The sequence below is a fragment of the Alligator mississippiensis genome, chromosome 15, assembly GCF_030867095.1.
Source record: "Alligator mississippiensis isolate rAllMis1 chromosome 15, rAllMis1, whole genome shotgun sequence".
Lineage (NCBI taxonomy): Eukaryota > Metazoa > Chordata > Crocodylia > Alligatoridae > Alligator > Alligator mississippiensis.
Genome location: NC_081838.1, coordinates 19,680,470 through 19,707,195, shown reverse-complemented (window position 1 = coordinate 19,707,195; position 26,726 = coordinate 19,680,470). Strand labels below are relative to the sequence as shown.

Sequence of the window (26,726 nt, the reverse complement as noted above, 5' to 3'; positions counted from 1 at the left end):
AATTGTGTCTCTGGGCAAGCTCCAAAACCTTGCCAGGCCGATCCTGTGGGCGAGACACTGCAGGGGATCAGCTCCACCCTCGAGGCACTGGTGGAGCTGTTCCAGAGGCAACAACCCCTCAGGGAATAGGAGGAACTGAGAGATACGTCCTTGGAGCCATCAACCTGGCTCTTGGAGACGGAGTCGGTTCAAGGATGTCAGGCTGGCTCTCATCCCAGCTGCCATCTCACCATGCCTCCGTGCCCCAAAGGCTTCCCCAGTGCCACTGAGGTACAACGTTTACCTTGAATCTGCTCCCAGCCTTCTCAGCTCACCCGGGGAGGCCTGATCTCAACCTCCTGGAATGTAGTAATTAACAGCGAAGAGGGAGGAGAAGGGGAAGCGACCCACCCATCGGCAGGGAAAGCTAATGACTCGTTGGCTTTGCTACAGATGCTTCTGGACAGGAGAGGAGATGGCCTGCAGGAGGTCACTGACCCCACCGCTGCTGCCTTCTGCCATTGAAGCGGGGACAGAAGCCCCGGGTTTCTACTCCTGGGAGGAAGAGGAGCGGGTCCTGCACCAGGTGAGCACTGCCGTGGCATTGATCCTAGGAGGTGCGATGAGGAAGCAGCAGCAGCTTGGCGAGGGGATCAGACCTGCTGCTCCGGTCCAGGGGCTGTGTCCTCACTCTCTTGCAGGGGGAGATGGTGGCTTCTTGGTCCTAAGAAAGCTGGCTGCTTTGCTGGGGGGAAGGAGGATGGGGACTGGGACATCCCCTCTGCACTGGCTGTGGAGGGGAGCGGGACCTGTTCTCCCAGTCCGGAGGCTGGCGTGGACTGCGTCTGCTGGGCCTTGTACAATAGCCATCTGCGCTGGCTAGATGTGGCCAGGCAGGGACCAGGTACCCCTCTGAGCCCCCTCCATCACGAGGGAGGAAGGCAGGGGCTGCTAGGGCCGACAGGCCCATTGCTGAGGGGGCGGTGAGAGGCTCTGACACGGCAGTGACAGGGGCCACGTCTGTCTCGTGTCCAGACTGAGGGATGGGACCAGTCTCAGAAGGCCCTGGTGGGGTCCGGTTTTCGCCCTATCCTCAGAGCAAACCCCAGGCCCAGCGTATGGGCTGCTCCATGAGCCCTCACGTATACTGTGTTTTCCCTCTGGTTTCGTTGGCACGGGCAGCGGGCAGCAGGCACGGAGAACACCCCACCCTCCTTCCCTTCCTCTGCTTTGAGAGAGAGCCGCTCCAGTGCGAGGCTCCCAGCCGCACCCCCCACGATCCCTGAGCCCTTGATCCCCTTCCAACGCCCGGGTCGGCTCCGCCGCGCAGGGCCTGAGCAGGGAAGCTGGCAGCAGATCAAACACAGCTAACGAGATGGATTCTCTGTGACAACAAACTCACCTTTTGCCTCTGCAAACCCGGTGCTGGGGGGAGAAATTGAGCTCCAGGCTGTTTTGGTGCCTCCCTGGTGAATCGGGAAGGGGCTCGGCTTAAACGAGGTGGGGGCTTCTGGGACCTGTTGCTCACTCGTGTTGGCAATACAATGTAGTGGTTGGAGCAGAGGAGTATCAGGACTCCTGGGTTCATATTTTGGGTGTGGGAGACTAGGAAACAGGACACCTGGGTCCTTTTGCTGCCTGGATGACTAGCAAGCATAAGAGAGAAGAGATGCTTTGCTTTTTCATTCTGTTCTGGATTCTCCTGGGCAATTTGGAGGGGTTTTAATCCGTCGTAATGATCCGCAGTCTTTTCCTCTGCAAAGCGGGAGGGTAACACAGCCCGGTCTCGAAGGGCTGCGAGGTTTTGTGGCTGGCCCGCCGCCTCCTCCGCTGGCACGTAAGCAGAGCTCCAGGAGATTAGGAAAAGGCCGCGTTCCCGGAGCAGCTAGGAGATGGGTGTGTGCCGAAGGAGGCGGCAGGGGAGCCGCACACCTAAAACCAGCACCATTGCAACAGCGCGCTGCAATCTCCACAAGGGCGTGAGGGATAAACAGGTCCCAGTGGAGAAATGCCAGAAGACGGCTGCAGCGCGTACAGCCTGCTACATAGCAGAGGGATAACACAACCTTTACTCTTTTTTTCCCCCTCGGTAACTCCGGCTCTGGGGAAGGGACTAGAAAACGACCGACAGCCACGTGATGCAGGTATCGCCTCCGTGCGAGTGACTGCAGAGCGAGGGCGTTCCTGCTCAGGGGCTGCGCGTGCTTCCGGCTGGGACCTGAAGCCAGGGGTCCTTTCTGCGCCTTTTCTGTCTCTTTCTGCGCCTGATCTCTACCACGGTGAGGCCGCTTCGGCTCACAAAGGATCACGGGCGCGAGCCCCTGCTGCTTTAGAGGGGCATTAAGCGTGAACCGCTGTGCGCCACAGGCCTGTTTGAGGCATGTGCCCCCTGGGAGCGGTTCGCCCCCGCTCGTTTGGGGGGGCATCCTCTGATTTCTTGGCCCAACTGGAACAAAAACAGGGCTGGGAGCAAGGGGCAAAAGCTGAGGACACGTGCCCCAAGCGGGGGGCGCAGTGCCTGTTGCCCTCGGGCACGTGGCCAAGTCCGAGGGGGCAGCGGACGGTGCCCAGGGAAACCAGAGACGCGAGGGAACGAGGACACCGGGGGCCCTGCCTGCTGGGCAGGCGGACTGCCAGCGTGGCGAGGGCCAGGGGAGGCGCCGTGTAGCCGGGACCACAGCGGGTGGCTCTGGGGGCAGCGGGCAGGGGCTGCAGCCTGGCGCGCACCTTGGGGCTAGATACACACAATGGCTCCACGAAGGAGCCGCCAGCCGGGTGCGATGGCAGACGGGGCCACAGCGGAGCACAGGCTCATTCGCCCTGGTGGGCATGGGATGGAGGGTGCCGGGGTGCAGGAAGCTGAACAGGAGCCACCAGCCTGGCCCCATTGCCAAGGAGGCTAATGGCACCTGGGGCTGCCTGAGGAGGGGGCGCGCCCCTCTCTCCTGGCTGGGGGCGTGCAGAGCCCGAGGGGTTTTTACTTTATGTTTGCATTAGACACGTATCACAACTACAGAGAATGCCCGGGGGGGCGGACGTGAGGCGACAGCACCAAAGGACCCGCTCATTTGCATATGAGGCTCCGCCCCTAACGGCCGCCCGGGGGGCGGGGCTCCTCACCTGCCCGCGGTTGGGCGGGGCTGCCCGGATCCCAGCGGCGGGGACATGGCTTGGGGGCGCGGCCATATATAACGGGCGGGGCGGCGCGCTTCCCGCTCAGTCGGGCTGGGACTGGACGCAGAGCGAGTCGCGGTCATGAACGGGCGCCGGGGCTGGTGCACGCTGGTGGAGGTGCAGCCGGACGTGGAAAGCCCGGTGAGCGAGCCCACGCGTGAGGGGGTCTGAGGCCGGGAGGGGGAGGCTGCTGGGGTCGCTGGGTTGAGGTCCCAATGGCTCCAGCCTCCGCACCGTTTAAAATTACTGGTTTCTAACTTCTGGCACCCCAGTGTGTGTTTCCCCCCCCTTGCCCTGAGGTGCCTGCTCCTGCTTTGGGGGGGCTGTGAGGAGCCCCCCTGAGGCACTGTGGTAGGGGTTAAGCCCCCCTTGCTCCTTCCCCGCTGAGGCACCCATGTGCCATGCCGTGCCCTGGTGTATCCACTCACCAGCCTGGTGTGGGGTTCGGGGCAGTGCCAGCATTGGGCCGACTCCAGCACCACCCGGGCTCTGAGGTGCATGTGATCTCCCTGGCAGGGGAGTGGGACGGGGCCTCTGACTCCGTTTCACAAATGGGAGGTAAGGTCCGGGGACAGAGCAGCTCCCCCGAAGATGGGTGATGAAGACCCCGCTACCCGCCACCCTGCGCCGCTTGCTGCTGCTGCTGCTTTGTTTGGTTTTAGAGAGCTGCCGTCATCGTGGACTATGAACCGGATGATCGCCGCTTGATGTGTGGCAAACATGGCTCACGGCTCTGCACTGAGCTCTTCCCGCCGCGTCCTGCTTGCTTTGACTTGCAAAGATGTCAAACTCTGTCGGGCTCCCGTCAAACTGCATTCTTGTGCTTTGCTGTCATCCATCCATAACCTTCTGCATGTGTTTTAGTTACTCTCAAAGCCCCACATCTTCTGTGCAGATTTAAGCTATCAATCACTGTCTGCATGGCGTGTAGATTGATGGGGTTTTTTTTAATGGGAATCGAAGCCATAGGTACATCTTGTCTGCAACACTTGCTGCTGGTGGGAACGAACTATAAGAGCCCTGGTAGGTGGCTGCAAAAGGACCTTCCTAGAGACTAACGTGACCAGAAGCGGCGAACGCTTCATCTTCAGCTGTACGTGAATTTAAAACACTTCTTGATGATGCACCTCTTGCAATGATTATTGCCTTTGTGGAAAATACAAACACGCGACACGCGGTCTTTCTAGTATGCGAGCGCAAATAACGATGTACCGGTTGTGCCAGAAGAATTCCACACTTCTTGTTACTGTTCTTAATTTGTCTGTAGTCAGGATTTTAATTACTATGGGACTTCAATAATGAGAGCAGAGTAATTTGATTTGTCAGCTGCCGCTGGTAGTCAATAGGTTAGGGTTGCTAGGGGCTCGATTACAGTGCAGCCTGTGTTTTTATTTTTTTTTTCTTATTGTTCCCTTCCCCTGAATTGCATTCAGCAGGACTCATTCTTTGTAAGCAGGCCAGACCTGGGGTGTGGCCGGTTGTTGTTGGTTTGGATTCTTCTTGAGTATAGTAATAAAGTAGAGGCCAAAATGCCCAGGAATGCAGACCTGGCTTACCTCAGACCCCTGTGTCTTTAGGGAGGGGGGAGTGCATTGTCACAACATGCCGGCAGCCATCCTGTGTCAGCCACCTGATCCAACTTTCTCTCTCCACGAGGTATTAAGCAGGAGTGAAATCTGGTTTTTAATTCCATGGGGTGGAGTCCAGGGTGGAAACGCGAAGATCTGGATTTTGTCTGTTCAGTTCTTCTGCCAAATTAATCTTGTCTGTGTTGAATTTCTCACTCTCGTGCCAGCATCTCCTGCTGATCTCTTTGTTCGCAAGAAGCCCATCGAATGTGACTCATCTTTCAAATCTCCTACAGAGAATCCTAATTCCCCAGCAGCCTTTCTGACCATATAAGGAACAATCGGTGCCTTGTGCATGTATGTCCAATGTGTTTATTGCCGTAACAAGTGCTTCTGCAATCCTTTGCATCTTCAGAACACTTGATAAACGAATGGCAGACAAGGTTCTTTGGGTAAATCCTGGATCTTTTATTTATCGGATTTACCCAAAGAACCTTGTCTGCCCATGTCCTTAAATCAACATGGCTACAACCTACACCCCTGAAACACTGGTAATTTAATTGCTCTTTGCAGTATCCCTCATGGTCAAGTCCTGTTCCCATTTTGTAAAGGGACTGAGATGAAGTGATGTGACAGGGTAAAAAGCTGAGGCAGTGTTGCTGTCAAGGATTTATGACTCAGTGCAATGAGGTAAACAATTTTCTGTCTTTACTCCATGCCTTGAAGTCTTCAGAGCCTCGTTTTCTTCCCAAGTTTTTTTTCCCTTGCCTCTAGACAGGCTTGCAGGGGAGAGAGCTGTGCTCAGAAGCTCTCCTCCTGATCGGATCCACTTGTCCTCCTACTTGCTTTGGTACTAAGGCAAGAGACATGTGCTCCCAAAACAAGATCTGAAATGAGCAGATCCAGTGCATGGGAAAACTGTCCCTATTTCCCTTTCTGAAGTGACTTAGCTTCAGTTGTGCAGGAAGTAGCCTCTTTTGAACAACTTAAATCTTGTGTCCTGAGCAATTTTCATAACCTCGCATCTCTTACTTGGTCCCCACAGCTGTATCGCTGCTGCCTAACATGAATAAACCTTGCTGTTGAGATATCTGCTCATTATTTAAAACCCAAAGCTTCTCTAAATGGCGACGGTCTCTTACCAGAATGCAAGTAAGAATTGACCCAAATTGCCCAGCCGGTGCTTGTGTCAGTCGATGGTTGTGAATTCTCTATGCATGTGTGCCGGGATGGATTTGGGGTGGGGGTGTACTGCTGCACTTGCACCCCTCTTTGATTCATGGTTCACCCATTGTTTAAAACCAACTGCTTGGCAGTGCCGAGGGATTCATTTGAACGTCATGGCTCATTATAATCTACCTGATTCCTTTCAAACACTTCATTCCACAGATATTAAACGACCCTCTCTCCTTCTAAAAAGTCTTGAATGCTCCACCAATCAAGCCAACCTTTGTTCTGCCATTCTGCTGTCTGTTCTCTGCTTCTGGTTGGGTAGCTCCTATTTCACAACCTTACATGTCGTTTTGAATTAATTCTAATGAAGTTACATTTGTTTGGCTTCAATCTAACCACATAATCCAGCCTTAGGTCCCTGGTGTTTTAGTAACGCTTCTAGCTTATTTTTAACTAGAGAAAAATATGTTGTTTGATAAGTGGTGATGGATGCATCTTGCCATCTGCACCCCCCTTCTCAAAATCCTAGATCTGCCCATGCATGTTGGTGCTAAAGGCAAACAAGGATCTTTGGGTAAATCTGATATCTTTTATTAGACCAACTCAAATAGTTGAAAAACTTCTTCCAAAAAATATTTAGCTCTTGATGCTAAAGAGCTTTTAATAGGGTGAAATAACCACTGGCTCTCTGCTGCCCAGAGGCTCATATGATCTTGCCTGAGATGTTGCCACGTGATGTTTGTTTGAAACGAGGCTTTTTCCTTGGAAGCACACAGCTCTTCTTGCCAACCTGGGTGTGCTTGCCAACCTGGATGTGCAGAACATGCTCTGCCTAGGGTTGAGAATCAATCTTTTTTTTTTTTTTTTTTTTTTTTAGTGTATAAATTGGCAGTGCTTAAGGTTGTTTGGAAAGATCCCGGGAAGAAAACCAGAGCTGGCTTCAGCAAGCTCCCAAAGGTTAAACCCATGTTAGAGAGGATTTGTCCCTGATATAACCTCTCTGGAGTTTCCAGAGTCAACCATATGCCAGCTGGAGCTCTTGGTGAAGGTGTAAGGTTAGGCTTGTCCTGGTACTGTCCCCTTCAAATCTCCCGGGGTTCCTAGGTCCTTTTGTGAAGTGAGCAGCTACCTGCATGTGTTTAGCCAGGCAGCCACTTTGGGATTGTGTTCATACTTCTTTTTGTATGTTTCATTCTTCCAGAAAGTTAATCTCAGCAGAAAAGGAGCTGGCTAATTACTTATTGCAGGGTGTTGTCAGAATAAGGAAGTAAGCCGAGCCTGGAAAAAGCAACTGAAGCAACTACCATCTGCAGGTGCAAACAACTGGACAGGGCCTTTTTTCAGGTTGCTGGTTTGAGGTTTTTTTCAGATGACTTTCTTCAGGCTGGGATCCAGATTCCAAGGTGTTTGCTCACAACATTTCAAACCATCTCCTTTGTTGGGCAGGTTTTTGCAGTGCACATGCAGACCTGTGGCAGGGTGACTCACTGCCCAGCCCTGCTCCAGCGGCATGTTCAACACGGTGCGTGTTCTCCCTGCTTAGAAGCACACATTGTGGGTTGGCCTTGGCACTTTTTCCCCCAGAGGAATGGACTTTTTCATTGCTCCCTCACCCACTGCTGGTCCAAAGCAGACACATTCCCTCTTACATCAGTGCCAACACACCAGTTTTCTCCTAACCTCTGTGTATTGAAAAGTTCACTGAATCTGTACCTCTGCCTCTGCTTGCTCTTGTCCTTTTTCATGATTGATTCCCATCTGCCTCCCAAGAACTACCACACCAAGCTTTCCTCTCTCTGGTCTAGAGTTGCTGCTGTCAAATTTCTCCTTGGGGCTTAATGCTGATGGCAATGATCTCACTGAACTTTTAGCATCTTCAGGTCTTTTCTTGAGGCAAGAGGTGTCCGTGAGTGGATCTAGGGCTTTGAAAAGGGGGGTACAGATGGTGTGATGCATCATCACATAGACACAACACATTTTTCTCCAGTTAAAGAGAAACTAAAAGCTTTACTAATATGCTACGGGGCTAGTGCTGTATTATTCAATTCAGTTGTTCAAAAAGCCAGTCATTTCTACACCTGAGTTAATATAACCACACCTGAGTTAAGGTGTTTAGCTAGAGCTAAGAATAGTTTGCAAGGCTGTGAAGTAGAGGAGAGGCATTACCAGGAATGATGAACAAACAGCAGTGATACAGGGAAACTTTGCATAATGGAGCAGAAAGGCCAGTAAAGGAAAGAGTCTTTAGCACCTGCAGAGTGGAGAGAATAGCAGGATCATGAGCCACAAAATCAATTGACTCCCTCAGCACTGCCTGCCTAGAAATGCTGCCGCCCCTTCCAGGCAGTTGGTTTTAAAATTTAGGTGGAGCAGGACTCAAGCGGGTGCAACTACACCACTGCCCCAACCCTAGATCTGTCCCTGCACGTGCCCACTGGAAGTGGATGGAGCAGCGATCTTTGAAGTTTGGTTCCCTGTGGGAGCCAGTTGCAAAGAACTTCAGAACCTAAAGATCAGATCTCCTAAACCATTTGAGCACCACCATTCACTGCCCACTGTTCAGAAAGGCTCCGGTCTTTGTGACATGAAAATATGCCTACGTGAGGGTGGCTTTCAGCATTGGTATTGGGCCAGGTGACAGAGTGCTGGAGGCCAGATCTGGCTTGTGGGCTGCGGGTTGAGTACCCCTGGTCTAGCTGCTTTGAAAGACCCCCAGCTCGTTAGCTGCCAACAGGTCTTTTGCATGAAGAAGCTCTGGTGAAGTATGTCCTAAAACTGAGGATAGATTTTCATGAAATTACTTGACCTTAAGTGATGCTAAAACTTAGCCTGTTCAGCAAGCGACTTCTGATTTGGGATTTAACTGCTGCCACTCTTCTCTCCTGTTATATAATTAGTTTCTCAGAATAATTTAATTGCCCTTTATGTAAATAGCCAGAGAAATAGGGCATGGGGGTGAAGCAATCCGAGCGTGCGAGTGGAGTGGTGAGAGCAGGACTGCATCGGAGAATCGCTTCAATAGGAGGAAATGCTGGTAAATAATGGCTTTGGGCCAAGAATACAGGTTGCCTGCAGGAGGGCTCCTTGTGTCCTGTGGTGTTGGAATTGGCAGGAGATGAATATACCCTGACTATTTTGACAGTAAATACAGGTGTTTTTTTGGAATCTACTTCCTGGTGTGCTGTTTTTTTCTGAAGCCTTTGCTGAGATGGCGTGTGGAGATATTGCTGTAAGCCAATGGCGTAGGGCAGGGCTGCTCAACTCCAGCCTGTGGGTCAAATCCAGCCCATGGGGCTCCCCGCAGGTTGGGAAATTTGCAGGGGGGAGCAGTGGCAAATACTGCCACCCCTCCCCTACTGCAAGATTCCCAAACCCTATATGGCTGGATTGCAGCCCAGCCATGCCCCCTCTCCTTCTCCCTGCATGGCCAGTCTGGGCCAGGCTACTCCCTCATCCCTCATGGCTGGATTGGGGCTGGTCTACAGCCTCTTCCTGTACCACTGTGGCTTGCTTGGGGCCAGATAATGCCCGCTTCCACCCCTGTATGGCCAGCTTAGGGCCAGTCTATGCCCCCTTCTTTGCCCCTTTCCCTGTTTCTCATTGTGGCTGGCTTCAACTCTTTCCCTCTGCAGCTGGATTGGAGCTGAGCTGCTCCCTGACCCTCAGCATGACTATATTGGACCCTGCCTCACACACCCCATGCACCACATCTGGCTCAGCAGCTGGATTGGGCCTGTGTCCATCCAGCCCACAAGGCAAAAAGGTTGGGCACCACTGGCGTAGGGGAGTTTCTTGCTGACAGAAACACCTTTGCAGCTTGGTGCGGAGTCGGTCTGACAGCTGTTGGCAGCCCTGCACTCCGAGATGCAACTGCCCACCTGTGCCTGGCAGCTCGCTTGTCATGTTCCAGCTGCCCATTTGCTCCTTATGCTAATACTGACATGAAGTTCAGGGGGGAGGGCAAACCCCTGTAAAAGGATTACACGTGGGATGTGTTCCTTTGCATGGCAGAGCTATGGCTGCTGGAGAGTGTGTGGAACTCTGTCTACTTGTGGCAGTGCCAAGTTGCCAGGCTTTCGGCTGGAGGAGCAGGGGGGGCTCTGGTCTGGGGGGTGTAAACTCTTGCCTCTTAGGGGAAAAACTGCTGGTGCCGCAGAACCAAGGAACCTGAGCTCCTGCTGACTGATCTGTGCAACTGGGACCCCTGCCACACATTACACCTGTTGCACAGTTGCCTTGTGACTAGCGCAGTAAATGTAAACTGCCTGTATGTGCAAATTAACTTAAAGTCCAGCCAACTGTACAGCTAGTGCTTGAAAACACATCATAGCTTTATAGCTGGCTTCCCTCCAGCTTGAATTTGCATCTGTAGGTAGTCCTGTGGCTGGGAGACCACAGCTGCTGCCGTCTTCCAGTTGCTGGGGAGCATGATGCACTTCTGGGGTTGAGAGATTGTAAGGCAACATGGTTTCCCAGCTGCAGGGGTTTGGGGACTCTCCAGGCAGTGGCTGGGAGATCGTGATTGTGTGGATCGTGCATTAGATCCCATCGTGACTTTATCTGTAGCTGTAGAGGAGCCTGTATTTGTCCAGCTGCTGCTCTGGGCCCCTCAAGCACAGACTGGGGTGATGAGCCCCCGTGCTGGCTTGTTCCCCTATCTGACACCCCCAGCACTGGCACTGCACTGTTCTCGGGGAGAGTGGCTTTGCACAGCCTTGGCTGCCTGGGGCTTTCCCTGCCCATGCAGGGTGCTTATGTTGTCTCAAAGGCAGGGACCAATTCCACCATCCTTGGTGCTTCATCCTGGAGGAGCTTGTCACCTGTCACACCTGGTAGCAGCCTCATGTATACAGCATCCCCCAAATAACCCTGTTGCACACATGCTGAACATGTCCTTTCAGGATGGGGCTGATGTAATCTTTCCAGCCCACCAGTGCCACCCAGATGGCATCTCCTCAAAGGAGATGAAACCAGAAGTTGCCCTTGTTACTTGTGTTCCTCCCATCACTGGAAGGAGTTTGAGGGGTGCAGATAGATCTGCCTTGTAGGTTGGCATTTGAGGCTGGCATTAACTGCATTGCATGCTGCACTGGGAGAGGAGAGAGAGTTTCCTCTGACTGCGGCTGCGGAGGGGGCAGCCCAACTCCTTTGTAACATCCAGCTTTGGCCTTCTTGTTTCAGGATAGTGTGACGGTGCTGCGGCTGACTCTGCAGAATGACCCGTCGGGCAGCTGGCGGGAGCCAGTTAAGCAGAAGGTGCGTATCCCTTGGTGCAAACACCCTGCTGCCTGCATAAATGGCAACTCGTTGCTTGCCCTGATTGGAGTTGTATCAAACATGATGGGATGTTTGACTGATTTCGGAGGAGTGGAAGTGCTCCTGCGTCTCTCCTCTCCCTTGGCTTGCCTGTCTGCATCGTTCCCATTGTATTAACTCCAGGGAGGGGGAGAAGAGTTTTGGCAAGGGATCTCAGTGATCTGTACCACTTGTTACAATGGAGAGAACCCAGTCTATGGACCTCTGCAGTTCACGTTGCTCTGTGAAACTTATCCCCTGCACTGCACTTCACACAGCCTCCATTTGTTGGAGGGCTGCAGGTTGATGGCTGAGGTGCTTTGTGCTAGGAGCTGGGCAGGATGTTTGAGCCAGTTGCCACTGTCTAAGCCAGGGTGTCAAAGATGCAGCCTGTGGGCTGGATCTGGCCAGTGGCGCCCCATCATATGGCCCCTGAGTCATGCTGCACGTGGTGTCTCTGGCTGGTCCAGGGTTTTAACTAGATGCAGCACCCACCCAGCTGGCATTCTCAGAATAGTAGCCTTGGATTCCAGACTGACTGGGGTGGATGCCATGTGTGGTATGGGTACTGTATGTAGCATGGGTCCCAGACCGCCTGGAGCACACGCAGAATTGTGTGTTGGTTGGGGGAAGAGGGCTCTAGGCTAGATAAGTTTGACACCCCTGATTTAAGCCTCTTGTTATGTTATCTCTTGCAGCCAGTTGGAAAGGCCTTTGCCATGGTGGCCAACAAGTCGACCAACAGTCACTCCCTGGCTTCAGAATGCATCAAATCCAATGACGGCCACGAGGAGATCATCAAGGTTAGAGACGGCTGCGCTCCCCAGCCAGTCGGAATGAACTTCCTTGGGGACTTGCATGAAGCTAACCTCACTGCTTAGTGCAGACTCAACCTAGGGCTGGACTCTACAAGCAGGGAATCAGCCACCATAATCATGTGTGCCCTTAAGTGGGGAGAGAGCTCTCTGCCACGTCTGCACAGCAGCTTTCCCTGAAACGGTCTAGTCTGAAGTGAAGCTGTCTTGCCTTGATCCAGTTACTTGCCTTCCCCTGACTTCAGCAGTGCTGCTGAGTAGTGTTTCCATGTTTAGAGGCAGGAACTGGATTCAGTTAGCATGAACTGGCCCAAATAGGAGCTCTGAGAACTGAAACAACAACAAAATTCCCAAGTGTTTTTAGGGTTTGCTGGGAGAGTGTAGAGAAATGCTTTAAAATCTAAGTGCGAGAGGCAAGGATGTTTTGTTGGGGGGTGATCTCTGTTATTGAACCAGTTGCCTGGGTGGTGTAAAGCTGAACACACTTTCGAATGCAGCCATTCTGAATCTGGTCAGAGCATGACAGGCAGACCCCAGCAGTCTCCACTGCTGATCAGCTCTGCTGGAAAGAGCAGGCTAGAGGCAGTGGTTTTCAAAGCAGGTTGGAATTGCTGTCGTTTGGGTGTATGGGTCTCAGCAGCAACCTGGCGAAGGCAGGATTGGAAGAAAAGGACAAGTCTATGAGGGTTTTGAAGGACTTGGGGCTTTGTTTGTTGCGTCCGACTGGAACAATTCTGCGCTCTTGGAGCCATTTCACAGGTGCATCTGTTTGTCTCTGATTCAGGTTTACCTCAGAGGAAGGGGTCAAGAGAAGGCAAAGCCAGAGGAAAGCATCAGCCAGCTGAAGAGGGACGTCCGTTATGTCCAAGAGGTAACTATCTGCGGCTTGTGGCTGAGCAGGAGGGTTCAATAGGAACTTAACTGCTTGAATTCCTTCCGTGTCTGTGCCCTCGGGTCCGGGAGCCGTGTTGGAAACTTCTTTCCTGGCACTTGCATTCTGCGTAAAGAAATCTTTCAGCTCAGATATTTCCCCACTTTGCTTCTGCCCCAGGTTCTGGGCACAGTGGTCTATGGTTGCAGGGGCTTCTCAGACTGCCTTGATGGCTCAGGTGCGAGTGGGCTGCCCAAGTTGCCTTCTCTGTGCCCAGGCAAGCTGACGCCAGAGCTGTACCCTCTGTTGTGCTGACTTGCCTGGACAGGGCTGTGCTCAAATCAGGCTCCTGGAAATTAACTTGCCCTGACTAATTCCTCTGCTGCACAGCCTGGATTTGAATGCCTGAGCTCTCCTGCGCCATGCTTGGGCACATACCCAGAGCTACTCCTTAGGTGGCAGCTTGCCCCACCTTTGAGGTGGGAAGAGGCACTTTAAGGGTGAACTCTTCCCTTTCCCCATTGCAGCCACAATGGGGGTGTGTGATATTTAGAAGGCAGAGAGCTGGTTGTAGGCAGTGGAGGGTTGAGATCAATGCCTGGGTTCTTGCTGGGCTGTCTTGCTTGTCTCCATAACTCTGCTATGGGGATTTCTTGACGGGGAAAAAAAAGGAAACTGTTGGTACTGCTTCTTACTGTTGTAACTGCAACCTAGATGTAAAGTAACTGCAATAGTCTAAATGCTTTTGGAAGCTAACTTTTTAAAAGCACCAAGGCCTCAGCCATCCCTAGCATGTTAGAACCACCGATGATTGCTCTCTAAGCTGCTAAGATCCTCCATCTTTTGCGTATGGTATTTAAGCTTCCGGCGCATCGATATTACAGCTTGCTTGTAAGTTGTCCTGGTGAGTTTTGTGCGGGTGAGTCGCTTCCCTGTCTGGTTGAAACCCATACAAGTGACGAGCTTCAAGTCAAAGTTTTTTCTTCAATACCAACTTAGGCCTGGTCTAACCTTAAGCCGAACAACGAAAGCCATAACTGACCCAGTCGATGGCAGTTCTTATGTGATGTTCTTATGGTCTAATGTGACCCACATAGTCCAGGCACATGTTATGCTTTATTATAAAGACCCTGGATCAGTGATGAGGGTGGTCCAAAGTGATAGTTGCAGCATCCCCTGTTCCCACTTAATGCCTACTCTTGAGCAAGGTGCTTAAAGTGCTCTATATTATGAAGTATTAATATCTCCACTTGGTTTTGGTATTGCCAGAGCAGCGATCCTTAACTAGTGCTGCAGTTCCTTTTCTTTGGATTTTGGTATCTTAGGTGCAAAGGGTGTGTGTGTGCGCACGCATTTCCAAGGGACCCAGACACGTGGGACAGTGTGTGGTAGCTGCTCCCTTGATGTCTGTGAAGAGTACCCTGTGAGTGACAAGGATGATTAATGACAGATTAGTGGCTCGTTGGGGGCATCACTCAGTTATCCACAGCTGCGCTTCATCTTTAAACCAACTCGGTAAGATGAGGAAGCCATTAGCTGGCAATAGGACGGGCCAGACACTAGCCATAAAATCAACCTGATACAAGACCCGCCTTGTCCAAGCTCACATGCCGTATGTGATGTCTTCCCAGCCCATTCTGAGCATCTGTGCCAAGTTTGATTTATATGACAAAGCAGCTGGTGCTGTTCCTGAAGCCAAAGCTAAATGGACTTGCATTTACCAGGCTAGAACTTCTTTGAAGAACCTGCGGGAAGAGATAAGTAATAAACCTGAGAACCCACAAGGAGCTAAGAGCAGCCTGCAGCCTGCCCAGGTAACGGGGATCTCCCTTGAATCAAATTGCTGTGACATTTCACTTGCCAAAGGCAGACATGAAGTCATGGCAAAGTGCACCCTCGGGATTGATGTCTCCATGGCTGAACAAAAGCTGCTGGAGATGCTGAAGGAAGATCTGCAGAAGCCAGTGATGATTGCATCTGAACTGCCAGTTCATTTCAAGGGTGTCCTAATATCAAAATTACCACCTTCTTTAATCATTACAGTCTTGCAGGGATCTCTACCAATCAGTAGCTTGCATGGCTTCTGTCTAAGTTGTGAGCCCAGTTTTTTAAGGAGGGCTCATGATGCTTTTGGTTTTTTTTTCTCATAGGTCACGCTGGAAAAACAGAATGGAGTCTGGCACCCCGAGAGCTTGCATACCAGCTCTGTGGACCAGGTGTGTAATGGAAACAGAGGGGGGCTTCAGAGCAGTTAATGTGTTCTCATTTGTTGAGCTCAGGAGAGTAGATTCAAGGCTGAGCCACATCTGCTGCATAATTCCCTCTTTGCTTTTTGAAGCGCAGGCATATTATGCTGACCTTATTTGTACCTGGTGAGAACTTGAGTGCATTTTCACATGCATTGTGTTGCAAGGTTTTTTCACAAGAGCCTTGTGGATACAGGGAAAATGTAAGGGGTCAATTCTATCTGAAGTAGATGGAGAGAGACGATTGGCTGTTAGCCTTAAGTCTGGCAGAAAGTAGGACATAGGTAGTCTCTTAGACACCGACTGGGTCAGAGGGGCACGAGCTTCCATAGGTAACATCCTTCTCCATTAGATACTGTGAAAGGCTTTCTGAACCAGTTAGTATCTAAGGTGCCACCCTGCCCTCTTACCCTGATAGTCTCTTACCCTTGAGCTATGTTGCATTGAGGTTAAGAGTTCTGATGCCATGCATGCAGAGAGGAGATGGGTCTGCTTGGCCAGAGGCCAGGTGATGACGGAATTCCCCTGTTCATATGTCCTCAGGAGGAGGATTATGTGGGTGAAGACGTGGAGAAAATCCGGGAGACAGCAAAGAGACTGTTCACGAGGCTGCAGGAAACAGAGAAGCGACACCAGTTGGACAGGAAAGCCTTTGAGGTGAGTAGGCAGTGACATCCACTGTGGAGAGAGCAATGTGTAAGCCTGCCTGAGCGACTTGCTTCAGCATGCCACAGGGGGCTGAGACCAATAACCCCTCTTCTCTCCATGCAGCAGTTACCAGCTGTTAGAAGTGAATGGGGAAAGATGATATGCACATTAAGGATTATAAACCCTACTCACGCTTGGGTAGCTTTTAGCTGCTGATTAAAAAAACAAAACAATAAAACAATTCTAATAAGTCCAATCAAGGCAACACCAAGCCATGAGACAAAAAGACAAGTCCCCAGGTTCCATAAGTCAATTAATTTCAACCTGTTAAGACTCAAGGTGCCCCTTGAAAAATGCCAGCTTAGTTTTCACTCTTTGTGACTACAGAAAAATAATAGAGCAGTTGTTCTGCTGCAAAGAACTCCAAAAGACCACAGCTATGGATTTCTATTTGCAATCTCTGGGTTTCTCTTGAAGTTATGGTTGAATACCTAACAATGTTAACATTGTGCAGCACCCCACAGTACCCTTGAAAGGATCTTAAGGCACTCCAGGGTGCTGCGGCACCCTTGTTAAGAATCGCTGTAAGTCAGTGGAGACCTGTATTTGGTGTAGTCATTAGGCAGAGCCCGGTTGAATTTCCACACTGGTTTTCTGATTCACACAATCTGTCTCCAGGAAATGTAGCCATGAAGAGGCCCTTGCTCAGGACTAATTTCAGCCAGTCTTTTCCTTAGCCACCTCCAGGTCGTAACTCTTTCCATTACCTCGAGGACTTTCTGTGAACACTTGTTGTGCTCATCTGGGCACGAGTTGCCCAGATAGTGTAGGTGGTGGAGCCTGTTCTCTTAATCAGAGGGTTCAGGGTTAAGCAACCACCTGCCTGAGCAGGTGCTCTGTTGTGCAGTAGGTCAGACTAAGCTACCTCTTTGCTGGTAAAACAGTCGGTGAGCTTGGGAAGTGTTGCCTCTGCTTTATAGATGGGGAGACACAGCCAAAGAAATGAGACGACTCTCTCAATGGTTTTGCCAGGAGTCTGAAGTAGAGCTGAGCGCAGACCGTAGCTCCTGTGTGCCCTAGTCCTGCCTTCTCCAGAGAATCATAGCTTTCAGACTTGGGTTGCCTCCAGGTCACAGGGAAAGCAGGTCCAAGTCATGGTGATACAGTCTGTGTTCCCAAGAATGAAGAACCCCAACACCTCTGTGGCATTCAGTGAAGTCACTGCATACACATGGGCCAGCAAGGCATGGCCAACCCTCACCTAGCTGGTTCTCTCGGCATCTTGAGAACAGGTAGAGAAGGTCCAGGGAAGGGCACAAGTATGATTAATGGCACAGAGGGGCCTTTCATGAGAGGAGAGACTAAAGAGGCCAGGCCTGTTCAGTTTAATAAAGAGACTCGAGAGGGAAAAGGATAAGAGTTTCCAAAATACTAAATGGAGAAGAGAAAGCCAATAGGGATTTAGTATAGACTGTCTCACGCTATATAAGAACAAGGGGTCACAACATGAAACTAGTAGGTCATAAGTTTAAAGCTGACACAAGGAAGTTCTTTTCTGCCCAGTGTATCATTAAAGCATAGAACCTGTTGCCACCAGATATGGGGGATGCTGAGAGTTTAGCCAGTACCTATTGAGCATGGGGGTGAGGGGCACGGTCTCTGAATCAGAACTTCCTAGACCTTAAATGCTGGAGGCTGCAGGGGAGAGGAACAGTGGAAAGGACCCAGGTCACTCTCCCTTTCAGCCTCTACTCTCTGCCTCTGCATGACACAAGGGACTGGGCAAGATGTCTGACCTAGGCAATGGCAACTCCTACGTAGTTACACTAGTTCTTCATAAGATCATGAGGGGCCGTGGCACCAGCTGACTGGCCAGGACCCAGCTGCGATTTCACCTTGAGTGAGTGGCTCCATGGGAATCTGTGGGTATTTTCCTGATCTGCGTTTGCACTTGGCTCTGCCAGGACCTCATCCTTCTTCCTCAGCTGCTTGAGGGCTGGGATCAGGTTTTGCCATGATAGCTCCTATCTGCTTGGCAGCACTGACAAAGCAGGGGCTGGGACTCTCCGTGTCCCCAAAGCGTCACTCATTCACGATCCCTTCTCTTGGCAATGACTGTGAACCACCGGAGCATGGTGGAGTGTGCCAGCCACTGCCTGCTCCTCGTGCCAATCACAGCCTGAAGCAGCTGCTGCCACTCATGCCCTTCATCTCACCCAGCTGGAAGGATCATGCTTGGGGCAGCAGGCAGTCAACTGTCTTTGTTACTTTTGCTCTTGCTGAGATGCCGTAGAGCTTGGTGGGGACATGTACTGGGGCATGTGGATAGGAGTAAGGCTTTGGGAGATGGATCAGGTTGTATTCTGACCTGGTTCAGAAGCAGCAGTTTCTGTTGCCTTGCCTGGAGCTTAAGTGAACTGTTCTCAGAGTAAAAACCATGCAGCCCTGAAATGCTTGGAGAGAAGTGATTTAGGCACTTGTGCATGCTGTTCTGGCAGGGGATGCTGGAAATTGGGGCTTGTTCCACTGCCCTCCACATGGAGCTGGGCCACGTGTTCAGGGTAGTGACCATCTACATGTGCCTCCAGGCCAGCTAAGTATAACCAGCAGCAGCTCTCCACCATGTGAGGCTCAGTTGCCACCTAGAGACAGGGGACAAGGCATCAGCCTATTGGGTTTGGGTCCATTACAAGCACTGGGGCCTGGGGAGGGGCATTTGGGCAGGGTCCAACCCCACCACCTCCAGCTTTATTTACATAGCACAAAATTTCCCAGCCATGTGCCGATGCAGGCCTGGTTTGCTATCAGTTTGCTACAGCTCTGCTGTCTTGGTGGGAAGTGGGAATAAGCGGGAATTGTCCCTACAAGGGAGCTGATCTTAAGACTGGGAGCTGGGTGCTCCAGCCTCCCTGACAGTCTCTGGCCTTGGGGACGTTGAGAAGGTTGAGTTTTGAATCCCTGCCTCACGTGACTGACTGCTAACCAGGCTTGGGGTGGGAGGCATGTCTAACCCAGGCCCTGCCACAGGGTTCCAGCACCAGCCTCTGTTCCCCAGCCAAGGGGGCTGTTGGCTTGGAGAGCACCAGGCTGCCCTTGGCAAACCCTGGGGAAGAACTCGCCATCACAGTGGTGACAGGAGGCTTCCTTGCCTGCATGCCAGGGGAGTGGGAACCCATGCCTCTCTTGTTCTGTGTTACAGACAACTGTGTCTCAGTACCAGAGAGAAGTTGAGCAAAACACAGCAGCTCGAGGGAGAGCAGAGGAAAGAGCAGCGGCGAAGGAAGCAGAGGTGGAGGAGCTGCAGCGGCTTGTGCTGGGCATGGAAAAGGTAATGCTTAGTCCAGGAACGAGGGGTGGATCTGGGTTGGAGTGCAGTGATGCAGTCACATGATTCCTGCTGTACCCAGAGTTTAAAGCCAACTATCTGGCAGCAGCAGCAGCATTTCTATTCAGGCAGTGCTGAGGAAGTCACTTGACTTCACGGGCTCATTGTCTTCTATCTGGTTCCTTCTAATTTCTTCGTTCAATATGTGTTAATGCCCCTCTTTCCTTTTTAAATGGTCTTTAATGACTCCATGAATCAAGCTGTCCTTTCTTTTGCATTTCTGCTGTGTGTTAGCTGCTCTCGTTATATTTCCCGTTTCATAGCTCTGCAAACTGTTTTTTCACTCTAGCTGAAAAAACTAACTCAGGTGAACATTAGCTCAGGCCTGGAAATAATTTTCAATGGAGCCGTGGAGGCACTGGCAAGATGCTCAAGAGGGCTCATTTCATGAATCTGAGAGACATACATTTAACTATAACAACTACAGGACTGACACAAATCCTTGTATTATTTTTGCCTGGTCTGTTGTGTTTTCATATGCAATACAGCAAACTAATGCACATTCCAATAAAGGTTTTTATTTTTTGGCTTCAATCTTAAATTGAATGCTATAGCTCTACGCCTGTTGCTTATCAGTGAAGCTTCTAGTTCCTTTTAGCTGGCAGAAAAATATGTGTTGTGTTATATGAAACGATGCATCACGCCATCTGTACCCCACCTTCTCAAAACCCTAGATCTGCTCATGGCTAGGAAGCAGGGTTCACAGTAGTTTTTTAAAGTGTCAGGGCTCCTGGGCAGTGCTGCTGGGGGGAAAGAGGGGCACAGTGCTTGCAGTGTGTGAGCCTAGCTGCTATTCAGCTCTATGGAGCGATTCGGCGGCATTCTTCAGACTGGCATGCTTTCTGCCCTGATGCCAAGGGGCAGTTTGAGGGCAGCTGAATCAAGGTCCAGTAGATGGATGTTCAGCTAATAACCCCTCCTAACCCCCAGCATACAGACTGGCATTCTGGGTAGAGAGGCTGAAGTTTGCTGGAGAGCATTGGATGTTGGGTAACCTGGCTTGGAACTGTTCTGTTTTGTAGATCAGCAATGCATAGGAAGGCAGGGAGCTGACTGGTTTGGAGCTCAGCCTCCCAGAAGCTGCTTGAAAGCTTCCAAAGGAAGAGATCCAGTCTCTCTCTCTTTTTATATGGGACCTGAGTATTTCACTGAGTCTCAGCGGTTAGATGGCAGGGATACCTATGCATCTTTCACCTCACGCAGACCTCAGCAGGGATTCTGGTCCTGGATTTCTGGTCTGTTTGCACTGATGATTTGAGGTCATGATAGTCTAACCTGCTGCCAGGGTGTAGCCTGGATGCAAAGCCTTGGGATACAGGGCACTGGCCATGGATGATGTGAGCTTCCCTTGGCTGTGTGGGGATGTGTCCAGGGCAGCATGAGGCATGATACTAGAGCACACTGCATGTGAATCTTGCTTTGCTTCTACTTGGGCTGCCCCTGCCACATATGTCTGTGGCCTGGTATCTCAGCTGAATCCAGTGCTAGGAAAGCACCATAACTTCTGCCCTTCCCAGCAGGACCCTGATCTTTCCCTGCTCTGCTGATCCATGTGGCCCCATATATTATGCCTGCCATGAACAAGAGTCTGGGCAGGGCCTGGTTTTGCTTGCTCCCCAGCTCTGCAGCTTGTCCCCTCCCATCTGTTGCAGGAGCATCAGAGTCTGCTGAAGAAGATGAAGGAAAGCGAAGATGAGCTGGAAAAACTGAGGAGCCTGGAAAGTGATCGGCTTACTGAGCAGGAGAGGTGAGGCCCAGTCTGAGATGGGTGCTGGGGCTCCTTGGCCACCACTGTGGCAGCTTGGGTTACGGTTCTCGTAGAAAGTGTAGTGCGGCGGCTTTCTCAGGGAGCTGGCTAAGCCCTAGTGCTGCAAAGAGCTAAGGAGCGCTCAGCAGAGGCCTCTAGTGGCTCCATTAGGAAAGCAGGTCTTGAGCTATCTTGCATCAAACCCACCTTACTTCATGCTTCGCTGCCTTTGCTTGCTGCCCCTGCTTTAGGATCTCCCTGGTTGTGGTCTCTGTGCTCAATGACCTCACTCCAGATAAATTCAAGCCCTGTCTGTCTCTGCTCACACCTGTTGCCATCCTATCTCTGACCCTTTACTGTGCCTTCTGCTCAGTGACCCCTTGTCCTTCAACATCTTGTTGGGTGTTTGTCCCTGTTCCTTCTTAAGAAGGACCTGGGTTCTAGGAAGGATGACAGGTGAGGACAGGTTCAATTAGTTGGGGTCATTTGTCTGGAGAAGATGAAAGCGGTATAGGAGAAGTCTTTAAATACGTGAAGGATGCTCATGTGGAGGATGGAGGTAGACTGTTCTGTGGCTGTAGGGGAGACCAATGTCTGAAATTGTAGCAGGGGAAATTGAGATTGGAGCTGAGGAACTTTCTTGCTCTGAGGATGGTTTGGCGTTGGAACAGGCTGCCCAGAGAGGGAGTGGAACCTCTGTCCTTGGGAGTTTGAAAGAGCAGGGTGGACAGATACTTGTCTAGAATGGTTTAGATAAGAATCATCTTGCCTTGAGCAGGGGGTTGGACTAGACCTGCCCAACTGATGACCTCTCTGATTCTAACAGCAATCCTCCACCTCTCTACTGGACTTCCCTTATCTACTGTCCATACTTAGCACAGCCCATAGAGGAAAGAAGTTGTGAGCAGGCTGATTCTTAAGAGGGCTGTGCTTGAGATGCAGGAAGAAGAGGGGGTGGAATCTTTATCTTTGGGAATTTATAAGAGCAGGTTGGACAAACACTTGTCTGGGTTGTTTTGGTCAGGGATGATCCTGCCTTGAGCAGAGGGCTGGACTAGATGTGACCTCCTGAGACCCCTGCCAATCTGACTTCTATGGTTCTTCAGGTCTTTCAAGTATGGGGTGCAGTCCAGACAGTTCTATGCAAGATGTTTTCAATGGCAAAAATGCGGTAGTTCTTGATGAATTGCAGCATCTTACAAGGCCTGGATGATGCCATTAACTCTTCCCTGTGCTAACGTGAGTTGATTAGAAGGCTCTTCATGAGTCTCCTGTGCTGCCTTCCCAGGTCGGCCAAGCTGGAGAAGGAAGTGGCTATGCTGCGGGAGAAGATCCATCACCTTGATGACATGCTGAAGAGTCAGCAGCGCAAAGTCCGGCACATGATCGAGCAGGTGGGTGGCACCTGACATGCAGCTGGGGCTGACTCGAGAGCTGTCATGGGTCTGACCAGGTGGCAAGGGCGGGTCAGCCAAGAGTCGATATTACCATGAGCCCAGAGCTGGGAGAGCCAATACAGGCAAGTTGGGCAAGTAGCCCCAAACAGAGATACTGGGAGAACTATTGTACGGACAAGGCCCAAGAAAGTGGGGGGTCTTGTAGCTCTCCCATCAGGGGCTTCTGGCCTCCATTGGTCCTCCCAGGTCACCTGATCCTCTGTTGGGAATCTCAAGGGAGGGCACAGTTGAACTGGAGCAGGCTGTTTCCGGTGGATTTGTAGCCTGGTCCTCTGCCTGTAGGCATGAGGACTCGGGTTTTAAATCCCAGAGGTTATGACAAGAGCATTCACCCTCCTGCTTCCCCAGCCCCACCATCGGAGGCAGGGGTGGTCTCCTGGGGCTGAGATCCTGGGAGGTCAGATCTGAAGGAACAGGGACTCTGATAGGAGTTGGACCCAAGACGCAGTTTGGAGGCAGCGAGTTGCTCTTCTCTGTTGGCAGTAAGTGTGGACTTTTAGCTGCATGGAGGCCTGTCTGGGAATCTCTGGCAGCAAAACGGCTCCTTGGTGAGTTCTCTGGCCTGCCCACAGAGTCCATGCTCCGATAAAAGCAGATGGTGTACACCCAATAGCTTGGCACTAGCAAAGCTGAAGGGACGGCTGTGCTGTCTGCCCTGCTTTCCAGATGCCCTATCCAGCCTGAGCTGTGTCTGAGCCAGTCGTAACCTTCTCACAAACTCCCTTTGCAGCTGCAGAACTCAAAAACAGTGATCCAGGCCAAGGATGAGATTATCCAGGAACTCAGAGAGCAAGTAGCCCACCTGACAGCTGAGGTATGCTTGTTCCACTCTGCTCATCTGCTCAAAGGGCATGGGCCTGCTATTAACCCATAAGATCCTTAATCTTAAACTTGCTGCAGAAATGTGTCTACGTGAATCCTTTTGCTCGGAGTCAGACTGGTTTCATATTTGAGATCAGGAAGAAATTTTACCCCAGGGTCAAATTGAAGCAGGCTTGTAGGGGTGGGATTGAGGGGTGTTTGCCTTCCTTTGTAGTAGAGGCTTGGCTGTCTGCCTAAAATCTCCTGAGCGTATATTAATAACCTTTTATAGAAGCAGGACATTGGCTGCCACGGTCCCCCTGCTTTATGTGCATCAGGTTTGGGTGTAATGTCCTGTGTTGTGTCAGGGCTGACAATAGTTTTATGAAGAGTTTTTAGATGATGAGTTTGTCTGGGCTAGTTTGGACAGGGCTGATCCTGCCTCAGGCATGTGGTTGGACTAGCTGTGACCTCTGGAGGTCCCTCCAGCCCTGCTTCTTTACAATTTCTATGACTGCATTTTGCCCCAAAAATTGGTGTCAAGTGTGTATTTGTTCCAGGACCTTGAATTCACAGCAGTGCAGTGTCAAATGAATCTCCTCCTTTACCTAAAAGCTGAGCATGTGTTAGCAGTTCGTAAGCCTTTTCTTTCCTTGCTGTTGACTTTGAATTGGGACTGTGTGGGGGCACAAAACCCTTTCCCTAACTCTGGAGAAAAAGCCCACCTGAAACAGCTGGTGCAACTGAAGCTGAATCCATCTGCTTTGTTCACATCTGAAGTCCAATTTTAATTCGTATAGATTAAAATGTGTCGTGGTGGAGCTTGATCTTAGTGGGGTCTGGCAGTAGTTCTTCAGCCCCCCTCAGAAAATGCCAGCTCTTGGCTTTTGCTCATTTTTTTGACTATGGATGAATAACAGAGCAATTCTTTTGTTGCAAAGAGCTCAGAGAGACCACAGCAGGGCAGCGTGTTCATGACCACAGACTTTTATTTGGAATCTTTTGATTTTATCTTGTGAATCGTACATAGGTGTTTTCAGACGTAACAGTGCTAATATTGCATGGGAACCTTAAAAGGATCTTGCAGCACCCCAGGGTATCATTCACCCTGGCTGAAAATTTACTAGGGTACGGGGATCAGAAAAGCATGAAAACACACTCGGGCTTTTCTTCAGGGGAAACTTTCTCTGAAGCATCAGTGGCTGCAACTGGCAGAGAAAGTGACTGAAATATCCCAGGAAATTTATAAAATAGTCCATCTGTGCCTGGAGACTCCAGGTCACACAGACGGACACTCTGGTCGAGGTATTGATCTGCGGTCTTTGGTGGAGGGAGCAGAACTGTCTGTTCAGTGCAATCTGCCAGTGGAGTGGGCAAACCCTGGGCTGCTTTCCAGAGCCCAGCCAGCTGTCTGTTTCATTCTACCCTTTTCACCATTTCTTGCCCTCTGCTGTCTCCCTGTTTTTTAACTTCTTCTGGGTCTATCCTCTTTCAGAATCTGGAGATGCACGAACGCATTGATCACCTGATTGAGAAGCAAATCAACCTTGGCAGCTCCAGCTTCAGCTCCCGGCCACGTTCAAAATCGGAGTACGTGAGCAGGTGAGCGGGGTCCCTGAACTGGCCTCTGGGAGGCTGGAAAGGCCCCACGGGATGCTGCTGCTTTGGGGAGCTGAGCCCTGGCCTGGGCAGGGGGGAGGAGATTGGTGTCCTGGTGATGCTGCCTCTATCAGACCTTTGACCAAATTACTTGTTAAATGGAAGGCATTTCCTTACTTCACCAGGGCATTGGTTGTTTGGTCCCTTCCTGTTTGAGGCTTGACCATAGGCAGGGACCACAAGGGGCTCTAGCTCGATGTGAAAGCTGTGAGCCTTGGGCGGCATGGCCTGGCTTGAACAAGTACTTCTCTTTTGTCCTGTAGCAAGAGTCTGGCGGGTCCCCTGAAACCCAAACCGCTCCCTCTCATCAGAGTGGTGGAAACCTGAGCATCCTGGCATTGCTTTTGACCTGTGGGGACTCGTTTGCTGCCTCTGACCCGATCTTCCCCCTTCCCTGCCATTCTCCGGCTTCGTGGCCACTGCTGCCTCCCTCTGCTCACCAGACACGGAGAGAACTGTAGCACTTCAAGGAACAACGTGCCACCTCCAGCGCTAGCAGAGCTGCAAGTTATTGATGCTTCTGCTTGTCTCTGCTGGGCTCCAGTGTGCAGCAGGACATGCTCGTTGGACAGGGCATGCGTAGTGTATCTGGCAGGGGCTGACCAATGGGTGTACATACAAGACTCCCTGAGCCCAAGAGCATCCCTGCTACAAGTTTTCCCAGTCACATGCTGAAGCCTGGTATTGCTCTATGAGGAGTCCTGTGCTACACTGGACTCCCACCTTCAGCTAACCAGCTAAGACTTCTGGTTTTCAATCCTTCTGTAAAAGATCTGCTTCTAGGCTCCTCCTAACATGGCACGACACCACTTCCAGCTTGGAGCCTAGCGCACAGCAAACCCATCTGCCCCAACATACCGTCCTCGGAAAACTCAGCTACTCCCTTCTATTCTGGACCCAGCAGAAGAGATGCGTGGCAGTATCAGAGCACCTAAGATGCCTTTCAGCAGCCCCTTTCCCGAGTGCGTGCAGATTAGTGGCACCCGTGGTAGCTATTGAAGCAGCAGGGGTTTGGTTTGCACTTGTATTTATTCCAGTAAATTATTATTGTCTCTAGAGTAGGGGCTAATGCTGTAGCTTTCGGCAGTGTGTTTAGGGAGTGCGTGTTTCTTAGACAGAGTGGAAAGTGCTGGCTAGCAGGCTTGACTGCTATTCTCTGACTTGCATGTGATTGGGAAAGGGATGGGCTTCTCTTGTTCTACATCAGCCACAGAGGAGCACTATCAACACCCAGTACAGCCAGTGTGTAGAACAGCAAAATCCAGTGCTGCCAAAGGCACCAATCGAATGGCTCCATGCAGAAAAACCTGTGCCTTAACTCCTCTGTGTCCCAATGAGCTGTAGAGGATTGAATAAATTACTTGTACACATCTGGTGGGTGCGTGGATGTGCTTGCGTGGGCTTGATGGTTGGTGTGGGCCCCTGGCTGGATTATCCATTGGTCCCAGGAGGGCACTTGGGGTCACTAGGGTTTTCTTATTACCCGATTCCTTCTGTTGTGCTGGAACTTCACTGCTCCTCTCCATCCTGCTGGGAGTTCTGCTGCTTTTGGGGGCTTATATACATGACCAGCTAGGAATCGAACTTTGCAAGTGCCACACTAATACAGTCTGACTCAGGATCCATCTCCCTCAAAAGCAAGACATGGGTTGTGAAAACTCTAGGTCTGTGGTGCTCTTTGAGCATGTGTCCCCTTCACGTCTCTGATGGGGATGAGAGCAAGCAAGTTGCTATATTGGTATAGAGCACCCTTTCGAAGACTGAAGATTGGGTGCTGGAACTACAGCAAAACCCCCAGATGCTCTAGCTAACCCTGTCTGGGGACAATGACCATGGTTTAGTGCCTACACTAAATCTTGCCTGGAACAATGGAGATTTCTTCCTCCTTCAAGCAGAAGGGGAAGGGAA

At 51.1% G+C, this 26,726-nt stretch overlaps 1 protein-coding gene across 3 annotated transcripts; it reads left to right on the top strand.

Moving 5' to 3' along the window:
* The first annotated feature begins 429 nt into the window (after nt 1-429).
* Nucleotides 430-26,188, top strand: TUFT1 (tuftelin 1). 3 transcript variants are annotated; one of them, XM_019478983.2, is made up of 13 exons: nt 430-565; nt 11,076-11,150; nt 11,888-11,992; nt 12,789-12,875; nt 14,600-14,689; nt 15,026-15,091; nt 15,665-15,778; nt 18,969-19,097; nt 20,807-20,901; nt 22,190-22,295; nt 23,089-23,172; nt 24,655-24,761; nt 25,082-26,188. In XM_019478983.2, the coding sequence occupies exons 1-13, from the start codon at nt 455-457 to the stop codon at nt 25,143-25,145; spliced, it is 1,233 nt and encodes a 410-aa protein (XP_019334528.1). In that variant the 5' UTR covers nt 430-454; the 3' UTR covers nt 25,146-26,188. The 3 variants fall into 3 exon arrangements, with proteins under 3 accessions (XP_019334528.1, XP_014453269.1, XP_019334529.1); XM_019478984.2 differs by lacking the exon at nt 430-565 and adding an exon at nt 3,186-3,294; XM_014597783.3 differs by lacking the exon at nt 14,600-14,689 and having other exon boundaries at nt 433-565.
* The last annotated feature ends 538 nt before the right edge of the window (nt 26,189-26,726 follow it).

Coding starts and splice junctions, on each gene's coding strand:
- TUFT1 (XM_019478983.2), top strand. CDS start 455: ATGGCCTGCAGGAGGTCACTGACCCCACCGCTGCTGCCTTCTGCCATT. Junction 11,993..12,788: donor GCCACGAGGAGATCATCAAG/GTTAGAGACGGC, acceptor TCTCTGATTCAG/GTTTACCTCAGAGGAAGGGG. Junction 12,876..14,599: donor ACGTCCGTTATGTCCAAGAG/GTAACTATCTGC, acceptor TGCATTTACCAG/GCTAGAACTTCTTTGAAGAA.